Genomic DNA, 11,681 nt, shown 5'->3' with positions numbered 1-11,681 from the left:
AACCTGGTTTTAAAAGTGTTTCAGCTGATCTTAGGTTTCTGGAAGTCTGTTCCAGATCTGTGTAGCATAGAAGCTGAATGCAGCTTCTCCATGTTTTGTTTTGACTCTAGGAACTGATAAAAGACCGGATCCTGATGACCGGAGAGGTCTGGCAGGTATATACTGGGTCAGGAGGTCAGTCATGTATTTTGGTTCTGGTTGGGAGTTTTTAGATGGATAGATTGAAGTAGTGACATCCAACCTTTTTTCTTGAGCCCCAAAGATAATAACCTCAGTTTAGTTTATGTTTAACTGAATTAAGTTGTGGCACATCCAGTCATTAATGTCCTCAATACATTTACCAAGAGCCTGTACAGGGCCTCGGTCTCCTGGTGTCAGTCTAATATGTATCTGTGGGTCATCTGCATAGCTATGTTAACTAATGTTTTTCAAGTACGTTTGAACCAGTTTAGTACTGGCCCAGCAGACCCACCCAGTTTTCCAGTTGTCTGAGTAGTATAGCGTGGTCGACTTTATTAAGTGTGGCACTGGGATCCAATAAAACTCGCACTTACTTATTTCCACTGTCTGTAATCATATCATTAGTCACTTTAGTCAGAGCCATTTCAGTGCTGTGGTTCTGTCTGAAGCCGGACTGGATGATATCATAGCAGTTGTTTCTTGTTAAGAATTCATTTAACTTGTAGAAAACAACTTTTTCTACTATTTTACTTAGAAATTAAAGGTTTGATGTCAGTCTGTAGTTAATCATTCGTGTTTTGTCTAGGCTGTTGTTTTTTTGGAGAGGTTTGATTACAGCTGTTTTCAGTGGTTCTGGAAAAAAACACCAGATTTCAAAGACAAGTTCAAATCTGAAGCAGGGCTGGTTCCAGGATGTTTGAAACTTTTTCTTTGAAAAAGCTTGTAGGTAGAATATCCAGACAGCAGGAAGAGGAGTTCAGTTGACATAGAATGTCCTGCAGTTCTTTACTTAGAGATGTTCAGACCTTTGGAAATCAATAAATCAAGAATATTTCCTCTGTTGTGTGTGGGCTCTGTTGAGTCAACCCAAAATTGTCCAGTGTTATTCAGGTAATTAGTTTTATTTTGTTCTGAGGGTTGTCAATATGGATGTTAAAATCACCAAAAACAATTATACAGTCAAAATCAATACAGATCATAGACATCAGTTTACTAAACTCATGGTTAAATTCTGCACAGTATCTGGGGGGCCGGTAGATATTTATAAATTTGGTTTTGAATGAGGCCTTCAGCTTTTGTCAGGAGTCAGGGCTCTGACTCCCCCTCTGGGCACCAGCGGGAACAGTCACCAGAGTACTAATTGCACTTCATCTCCCAGAAGCCCCAGCACACAGATCCTGGTTCCTGCTCAGCTGTCTCCCATCAGACAATCACCCACATGCTTCATAAGCAGCACACAGAGCCACACTCTCTGCGAAGTATTTGTTTGTGCCACCCTGCCTGCAGTATCGAGCGTTTATACCTGGACCTGATCTTCTGTCTCTGACCCTCTGATTGCCTGCCGCCTGCCCCTGACCCTCGCCTGGACTCTGACCACTCTCTCTCTCTTCTCGGATGATCCCCTGATCGTGTATGACCTCTGCCTGTCTCACCCTGCTTTAGTTTTGTGGACTCTTAGCTACAATAATAAACCTGCTGCACGTGGAACCAGCTGTCTGCCTGTTTTATGACAGCTTTAGGGCTATGTATTCAAAACATGGAAATCTTCCAAAAGATAGCTTCTTACACTGAAACAGTTCACTAGAACACATCTGCAACCCCAGCGCTCTTTCTGCTTGTTCTTTTCTCACGGATAACGCCATAGTTGGGAGGGGTTTACTCAGTGAGAAGAGCGTCACTGTTATTTTAACCTAACCAGGTTTAAACTAAACATGCAAAATCAAGGTTATACTCGGTAATAAAATAACGGATTACATTTCTTTTTTCCTGCCATAAAGACCTGACATTTAAGAATGCTAACTTAGGAGGTCAAGGAGTAATAATATTGTCATTTGCCTTGTGTTTCTGGAAAGGCACAGAAGGAATGTTTACCTCAGTTAAATCCTTTGCAGGCAGGACGTTTTCTTTTAAAAGGACCAAATCCCAAATAAAATAACTTTTGCCTTTTGATTTTTATTACAAGATCAAAAATACAAAAAAGATAAATTGGAGAAATTCAACATAGTATGTCTAAGAGTATCTGTGTATAAAGGTGCGGATGTGCAAAGTGATGCCTCAGGAAATATTGTAATAATAACTTGTTTTCTATGGACAACTTTTCTGCAAATTGTTTGCTAAGGAAAACAAGTTGTAGGAAGCTTATTTTTTTTTTACATTTCTTAGGTATTTTATTTTGAAACATCCTAATTGGGGAATTCATTTTCTTTCTGTTAATAATTTTTCAATTTTCTTTGACATATTATTGTTGCTACCATGTTTGTGTGTAAGTAGGCCGTGATGCATGTTCATCTGATTAAGAAAAAATCGGATAAAAAAAAAAATAGAATCAAAGAATTTTTGCAATAAACATAAGAAATGTATATGCATGAAGTATATGCATGAATTATGAAATGTCTGATCAATATTTTTTCACAAGTGCTTTTATTCTTCTCAGAAAATGAAAAAAAAGTGTTCACTTTTTTTATGGAATTTTTGGTAACACTTTAGATGAGTTGCTGCAAAATACTAATATAATGTTGCCAAAGACAGTTAACACATTTCTTGAGCTTGTAAGCAGTTCATTGATTTGGCCTGTGAAGACAATGGTCTCCCTTTAGATGTCAATGAGTCTTACCAAGTATGTTAATAAACCTTATCTGGCTTTCTGTGTCAATAAATGTTTTACTAAAACTTTATAAACATATTCATAATGTTTAATAATGTATTAATAAAGCTTGTTAAGGAATATTTTTATGATATTGCGATTTTTGTTTTCTTGGGCACATCTGACAACTGTTTCTCTTCTGTTTGCTTGTGTGCTTATCTACTGTGGATGAATTGCAGTTTGTATCACACCTTTCATTTGCTCCAGGGGTGTAGGCTGGTACAGCATAGGTTTGGGTTGTCTCCCAGTCAACTTTTTCTGAAAAGAGTCACAAGATCCTTGGAAAGTTTCCTGAGGAAGCATCCCCATGCGTTGGTGATACCTGTGCACAATTCAGGTTTCTGAGCCCTGAAAAATAGATACGCATTCAAATTGGCAATATAAATCATGTCGTATACCAGCATCATGGACCATTTCTGCGCCTGGTGCTTGCAGGTGTATTTGATCCACAGTACCTGCACCTCCTTTGGTCTGGTGGTAGAAGAAAATCCCTTCATGTTTATTTATTTTTTTTCATTTGGATTTTTTTTATCCACCATCTTGCTGTGGTGCATTGTGTTGAGGATAGCAACAGACTTTCTCTTTTTTATGACATATCTTTCTGCTGTAGAACCCTAAACACAGTGCTGTGGACCTCCGTGGACTTGGAAGCATCTATCACTGGAGGGATGTCTGCTGTCCCTGCTGTTACATTGACCATTTATAATAAATAAAACACATTTTTCCTCAAATGTCATTGTACTAATTCATTAAGATCTATCAAAATGTTGTCATACATATGGAAATGTCCACTTATGAGAGATTTATTTTTGCTGGACAGAATTTTGATTAATTGAACAAGTAAAATGAGCACAACTGAATTTTCTTTTCATTCTGACAAAAAAGAAAATGCAGGTTATCTTGCTAAGAACCTTTAACCCAAAGTCCAAAAGGGTTAAGTCTAAACAAAAATGCATTTCAAATGTTCCCAGGTGAGGAAACAAAAATCCTCTAGGCACTTCTCTGTTGTTGACCTTACAGCCTAGTTGTAAGAATTGGAGGCACTGTGGTTGCCGAGCACCAGCTAGAGGAGGGATGTTAACCCCAACGTCTGAGATCCTAGCAAAGAAGGTCTGGAGCTACAATCAGACGGCTTTTAAAATGGCTTGCTGAATACCCACTCTATTGACAGAAAAATCCTTCTCATTGAACAGACTTTTTTTCAAGACAAGATCTCGATTTCATGTGTCCGACTTAGATTTGGTGGGGGTGTGGCAGTTGTGTACAAGGACAAGTACACATTCAGATACATGAATGCCCAAACATTTTTTCTTTTTAATCTCTTTCATTTAAGGTTGATTCCATAAATCAATTTTATTGTGTGTTGGTCTACCGCGGCCCTCATCCTGCTACCCCCTCTTTATAGGATTTTAGTGTCTTTCTGTCTTCAATTATAATACTGTAATAAAGTTTTAATACTTGGAGATTTTAACCATCATGTAAATGACTGTTCATCTTGTCCTGCAATGGAATTTTTATCTTTGACTATTATCCTTGAATATTGTACAGCACTTTGGGTCTGTATGGGCAATTTAAGTGCTTTATAAATAAAGCTTACTTTTATTATTATTATTATTATTATTATTATCATTATAAGAAGAGCCCTAAAGTTTTGTTTGACACTATAAATTCTATTGTTTGTCCTGCAGCCCTAGCAACCCCTGCATTCTGCAAAGTTGACCGCAATTAATTTCTCAAGTTCTTTAACAAAACTAAGAGGATTGTAGATCAACTCCCACCTCTGTTGTGATGATTTTGTTGCAGTGGAGCCTGTTTCACTGAAATGGTCAACTTTTAAGCCTGTCACTTTAGAGGACATATCAGCTTTGTTGACGAAGATGAAACTCTTGTCTTGTCCATCTGATGTGATTCCATCTAAACTATTCTGAAAGGTCTTTGATGACATTGGTCAAAGTGTCACTGACATGGTAAACCTTTCACTCTCCACGGGTGTCTACCCAAACCCATTTAACCCTCATGCTCTCTTATGGGGTCCGATTGACCCCACCCTTATCCCTCCCACGACAAAGGTGGACAGGACTTTATGTCTGCCACGGACACCAGTGAAGATAAAAAAATCCTTGAAAAGAAAATAAGTTCAACGTGTTGGTTTTTAGCTTGTGAGGTTTTTGTCTTTTAACTTGAGAAGCACCTTGTGATGTCTGTCTGAGAAAGGTTCTATACAAATAAAACTTACTTAAATACACTCAAACATTACTTATATAGTAATATGTTCATCTGCAAGTTATCTTTGCTTTATTAACTCTACTGATTATCTACAATTTGTAGATGCAGATGTTTCTATAAAAAGTTTTGCTTTTTGTACAAACAGGTTTCTGGTGAGTTGAGATTTTGAAGGAAGTTCAAAATAAATGCAACAAGACATTTAAAAGATTCCCGTTAAGAGTGCATAAAAAGTATGAGGAACAACTTTATTTTTTTTAACGTGGATCAGTGGCAGACTATTGCTGACAGATAGCTCTGCATTTGTTAGAAGGAAACAAGGAAAAAGGTAAATGCATAAAGAACAACAGCAAGACCCAGAGGAATGTACTGCTGTTGAGATGTTTCACTGTCAGTGTTTACTATAACTTTACATTCAATTTTGATTGTAATTTTTTTTTATATCTCCCCGTATTATTTCTCTATCAGTTTATGGATTGTTTTTTTAGTTAATATTACTACCAACTAGAGTGTGGCAAATGGGCACAATAGGACAGCGCCACCTGTCTGTCATAACTGCACACAACTTACATTTGTCTTATAAATACTTTAGGATCCACTCTAGTATACATCTGTCACGCACTCAACAATCATCTGTTCCATTTATCTCAATGTCCCTTGAGGTAGTCATCCATACAACATGCCTGTATTTCACCTTCTTCCCCCTTTCTTAAACTCACGTTTTATTAGACTTAAGTGTTTACTCTGACTTGTTGCCTGCAGGATTCCAGTAGAAAGAAATGTGTATGAACATTTCCGCTCTCTTGGCTAACTGAGTGGTCCAAAACCTTAGTATTTTGTCCGTGTCACATGTGTGCCCCGTACAGGTTTGCCCATTATTTACCCACAGACAGCCAGTATCTACCTGAAAGGGCAATTGTGACAAAAACTTTAATCTGGGTGAACATCTGTAGGAAACGTCCAGAGGAATTCAACTCTGTAAAAACCATGCCGATTAGTTTTAGTCAACAAGGTTCAGAGATTGATCTTTATCTGTTTCCTTGTTTTATGCAAGTCGGTGCATTGTTGTTCAGAACTTGTTTTTTACATGCATGACTTGCAGCAAAAATCTGCATAAATACAGAAGCTTTCCAGGCATCAGCATTATGACTCTGGAACTTTGGAAGCCATGCTGCTCTTCAGACTCAGCCCAACAATGTGTAAGTCTATGACTAGTTCTTGAAGTCCAAAACTGTGCATCTTTAGTGCATTGTTTAATGTTCTCATATTTTAGGTCATTCTACACTCTTTAATTCTTTTTTTCAGTTCTTGCAGCAGTTTGCCTGTTCATGGCATCAGGTAAATGTCACAAGACAAAGATTGAATGAAATTTTATGACCATTAAACAAACGTTTGCTTCACTGAAATCCTTGTCATTTTAGCGGTTTCTACAGAAACAGTCACAACCTGTGTTGATTACAACAATCCCCATTATCTGGAATGTGGTAAGTCTGATTTGTCTGCAGTGCATGTAATTTTTTTGCAATGCATGTTGTTTTAACAGTCCCCAATCGGTATAATTATAATATTACTTGTAGATCTTTCTTATTGGCCGTATTTTAGTTTTTGAGTATTAGTCCTAAGAGCAAAAAATGTCTAATCAAGAAGAAAAAATAGCATATATAAGTCGTCTCTTTAGGAGAACAGTCTAACATTTCAGAGCAAATCCGCCTGGCCCAGTTAACTAAAAAATGAATAAATATATAAAAACAAGAATATCTTTTGATTTGTATAAGAAATATGATCAAAGTTTAAGAAGGAAAAGCAATCTTCTTCTGCACATACTTATACTATTACTCTGATGCGGCACATATATTGCCAAGTATGCCAAACAGTGAAGTCGGAGGTTTAGTCCGCCCACAGCCGAAATGTGAAAATCCAGTCAGAGGGGTGGGGCTGGAGAACAGGACTGTTATCGTTGCTGGAGCAGCAGATCATGTCGTGAAACTTCTGAAACTGAAATGGTTTGACCAATTGCAAATTTCAACTGTAATACCTCAGTTCAACTTTTAGGGGGCAGCACATAGACGGTTTTGGACAATATTTTCCAAAATTAAACTATAATTAAACTATTATTTTATCTTAATTTGTCAAAAATTTGGCAATGACCAACAAACAGCACTTTTAAAGCTCCATTTATAGAGGTCAGCAGCCAAACAAAAGTTGATTCAAGGTTTGGTTACCCTTTAAATGATGGAGAACAATTGATCAATTGATCTTTTTAGTTACCGGTTCCGGGTCACGAGCAGACGTGTTTTCCAGCTCTCCTCAACTCTTCGGCTTTTAAAGTCTTTTAAAGTTGCTCACGAGCGACTTTAATCACCAAGCCACCAAAACAACTACTGCAAGAAGGAGAGTTGAACATGGCACCGAAGAAAAATTTTGAAACCAATTTGGTGGAGCTCAAAGTTGCACTTGCAGATATTCAAGCTAAGCTAGCTCCTGCTCTTCTGAATGATGCTAAACTATCAGCTCTAATGGAGCTTGAGGCAAAGCTATCACCGCTGCTACAACTCGTGGAAGATTTCCGACAGGAAAAGGAACGTAACAAACAACGAGATAATCGCCAAGATCTCCTAGAGAGAAGGATGCATGACATGGATCAACAAGCATGGATGAATAATGTGATTCTCACGGGACTTCAACTACAACCCCGGCCGCGGCCTGGAGCTACCAACGTTAGCATGGATGTTAACGCGACCGTGGATCAAGTTGGATTATTTCTTGCGTCTAAAAGGGATTTCCTTGGAACTAAACACTGTTGAGGTCTATCATCTGCTTCCTCAGAGAAAGAATACGGATAAACCAACGATCCTGATCAGGTTTTTGAATCGAAAGCACAAGATAGCTCTGCTGAACCAACGTAAAAACCTGAAGCGACAGCTGTGTATCTTTATGATCATTAATCCAAATATCACGCAAGTCTGGTGAAGCATGCGAGGATCCTATGCCAGAGGAAACAGATCCACAGTACGTGGATCCAGAACTTCTGAATTTTTGTCAATCCACTCGGACCACGGGACCAGACGAAGCTTCTGGAAATAAAATCCATGAACGACTTTGAGAATTGTGGGATTACATTCGTTTGAACCTTTAATTGAAGCAAAATGTGAAATGTGAACTCAAGAAACCGCCAAAGGTGAACTCTGACCCGATTCTGAGCTGCAGAACTTGAGCACAATTCCCTTGAAATGAGACCTTCAGTCTCTCAGTCATAACAATGAAGAACGATTACGTGGCCTTAAACTTGCTCCTAAAATGTGATGTGAAGATAACTCTGCTCAAATTACTGATCTTTTTCTTTCAACTTATTACTCTTTCTATTTTTATAATCATTCTTTGAAGAAAACAATCTGCACAAATTGTCTTTTTTAATGAGAATATTTTGATTTTTTTTCTCCCTTAACTAATGAAGATGATTTTTACTTATTACTTTTTGCATTTTTATAATCATTCTTTGATAAATACAATCTGCACAAATTGTCTTATTTTAATGAGAATATTTAGATTATTGTTAATGATTAACATAAATGATTTGTTTTGTGGATGTTTTGAAATTTGATTACATCAATGATATTAATGATCCTTTTTAACCTGAATCTATTAATATTTGATATTAAGTCGTGAACTGGATATTGATAATTCCTGTAGAGAAAATGGTATGGTCGAGTCGGGGTGGGATTATATAAGTTTGCTTCCTTCCACTCCCTTTTAAGCAATCTACTTGTGATTTATTATTGATATGTTATTTCATGTATTATTACCTGATTTCTTGAAATAAACCATTTCATTCACTCATTCATTAACTTATTATAATTTAAATGGACAAAAAAAGCCTAAACTTGAATGTTTTTCTTTTTTTGTGGTTCTTTGAAACAGAGAATGGAGTGATCAATGTGAAGTCGGTCTTTTATGGACGTACAAACAAAGTCATCTGCAGTGAAGGCAGACCTCCACACCAGCTGAGCAACACTGAATGCTCTCAACCTGGAACTGTGAACTTTGTCAAAGACAGGTAGGAAAACAGAGTGAAGTAATTGAGTCAATGAAAAGGCCGTGTCTCTGATGGGACACAGAGAAATTTTTGTCAAGGAAAACTACATGAGGATCCAACGCTCACGTTTCATATCATTCATACATAAACTTCCTGTGTTTTTATATACTTTCTATAGATCAGGCTGGGGTTAAAGCATTGACTGTACAAGAAAACTGGATTAAGTTTCCCCTCCCCCCTCAAGTTCAAAATAGGCAGTACTTACTGGCCCCAAGAAGCAAAAATGCCATTAACTTCAAATAAGTCATATTTTTTAGAATCACTATTCTTGCTTTGCTACCCTTTTAACGTTATTGCAAATTAATTTTTTTATTATTTTTTTCTGTTGTGCAAGTTATTCAAGTAAACTGACCAATCAGATTCCTTAATAAAAGTCTGCGCCATTGGCCACCACGCCCAACATTCCAAAGGTTTGACAGATTTGTCTGAGCCTGCTTTCAGAGAAAGCGGCGTGGCTTTCCAACAAGCTCACTCCTGATTGAGGAAACAATGACTCCAACAAACAATAACTGTATACTGATGTGATCTAGCTCCAACATGGCGGCATCCATATTATGATAAAATGACGACCGAATCAATGTTATTTGCTGGAGGTGATCAATTTCTATGGGTGACATCACACACATGATGTACAGAACAAACAACCAATTTGCTAGGTTGAATTGATTTTTACTGACAGTTCAGGGTTAATGGTTTAACCTCCACAAAAAAATATTATTATTATTTTTTAATTAATTCAAACTTTATTCAGCTTATTAACAAGCAACTGAAGGACAGACCAGAATTAAGGTGCAGCACATTTCAGTTTTGAACAAACAAACAAACCACAAACAATAAAACAACTTTTTTTTTGTTTTAATCACTGCTCTACACATGATACTATGCTACTACTACTGCATTAAGATGTGACACGCGGGGTCTTTTATTTTGAAAGGAAGTCATATAAACCTCTGTCAAAAGTTATAAACTATTTTATATGTTGAAATAACTGCTATTGCCTCCTCATGGTTATGTCTTATTTATAAAAAAGCAATAATTTATAAACATTTATCAAAATATTAGCAATAGTCTAAAGACAATTTATAATCTTTTATTTTTTAACTTTGTTTCTAAAATTTAGGATTTTTTTTCTTGTTAAATTATAGATTTTTTTCTCTTAAATTTACTTTTTCCCTTGTCAATCTACAATTTTCTTTTTTTAATTTATTTTTTTCCTCAAAAATGTATGACCTTTTATCTTGTCAACTTACAACCTTTTTCTTGTTTATTAATTACTTTTTCCTTGTTATTTTATTAATTTTTCTCTTGTTAATTAATGACTTTGTTCTTGTAAATTTATGACTTTGTTCTTGTGAATTTACTACTTCTTTGTTGTAGATCTATATTTGTTTTTCCTTGTATATTTACAACTTTTTTTCCTCATGAATGCATTACTTTTTTGTGAATTTACAACTTTTTTTTACTATTAATTTACTACTTTTTTTCTCGTTAACTAATGACTTTTTTCTCATGAATTTACAACTTTTTTCTCATGAATTTATGACCTTTTTCTTGTGAATTTACTTATTTTTTTGTATTAGCAGCAGCAATGTGAGACTGAAATGAGATGTAGAAAGACAAAAATAGAGTTTTGTTGCAAAAATATTGTGTTCGTAATAGGATTTCATTCTTGCTATAAGAGATTTGTGTCTGTAAAAATGTTTTGAATCTTTAGAAAATAAAAAATGTTAGTCTGTAAAAAGATTTTGTACTTTTCTGGAAAAAAATCTGAAAGATGAACAATTTCTTTTCCACTGAAAACACTTTTATAGTCACATAAATCTCTTCTTACAAGTACAAAACCCTATTACAAACAGATAATACTTTTGCAACTAATTTACTTCATAAACAAACTTTATTAGAGTTCCAGCAGATTTGTGAGTGTATGTTCATGTTTTTATTTTTTTTAATATTTTTTTGTCATATTTTGCTCAGGTGTAACGGTAGGAAGTCGTGTGAGATCAGCTTAAACGACATCATTAATCCTGATCCCTGCTATGGAATTTACAAATATCTACAGACCAACTTCACCTGCGTTCCTGCAGGTAAGTCACGTTTGCAGAAAAGGTAAAATAATTACACCTTATTTTGAGTGAAGTCTACAGAAAGATCTGATGATATTCTCATTGTCTTGATAGTTCACCTCATTGCATGTGAGCACTCTTATGCACATTTGACCTGCGGTAAGAATGCATGTTTTTAAACCAACATGAGTGTATATTTGAATATGTATCTAGATTCCCTTAATAATAATTGAATTGTTGTGTTTCTATTAGGTCAAGGGGAGGCTATATTTGTCTTGGGTGCCAACTATGGTCGTCAAGATAGGAACATCTGCTATGTCAGCCGACCTCCCAATCAGGTTCAAAATGTCTACTGCTCCAACCCCACCCAGATAGTCGCTCAGAGGTGAGGATGAGGGGGTTCTGCTAGTCACACGAAAGAACTGATCAAAACAAAAACAAAAAAAAGCCAAGAAAATATGAATATAAATTATTAAAC

At 36.1% G+C, this 11,681-nt stretch overlaps 1 protein-coding gene across 1 annotated transcript in view; it reads left to right on the top strand.

Moving 5' to 3' along the window:
• The first annotated feature begins 6,212 nt into the window (after positions 1 to 6,212).
• The window catches only part of LOC112159799 (L-rhamnose-binding lectin SML-like), a 7,183-nt gene continuing 1,714 nt past the window's right edge, over positions 6,213 to 11,681 (top strand). Inside the window, exons 1-7 of the mRNA XM_024294101.2 lie at positions 6,213 to 6,246; positions 6,353 to 6,385; positions 6,469 to 6,531; positions 8,966 to 9,101; positions 11,115 to 11,224; positions 11,318 to 11,362; positions 11,456 to 11,588. Coding sequence (XP_024149869.2) covers positions 6,216 to 6,246; positions 6,353 to 6,385; positions 6,469 to 6,531; positions 8,966 to 9,101; positions 11,115 to 11,224; positions 11,318 to 11,362; positions 11,456 to 11,588 — 551 coding nt within the window. The 5' untranslated portion in view covers positions 6,213 to 6,215. The remainder of the gene's footprint in view (positions 6,247 to 6,352; positions 6,386 to 6,468; positions 6,532 to 8,965; positions 9,102 to 11,114; positions 11,225 to 11,317; positions 11,363 to 11,455; positions 11,589 to 11,681) is intronic.

This window comes from Oryzias melastigma, linkage group LG7 (genome assembly GCF_002922805.2).
Source record: "Oryzias melastigma strain HK-1 linkage group LG7, ASM292280v2, whole genome shotgun sequence".
Classification (NCBI taxonomy): domain Eukaryota; kingdom Metazoa; phylum Chordata; class Actinopteri; order Beloniformes; family Adrianichthyidae; genus Oryzias; species Oryzias melastigma.
Note: the sequence above shows the minus strand (reverse complement) of the source record. Positions and strands in the feature narration are given on the sequence as shown.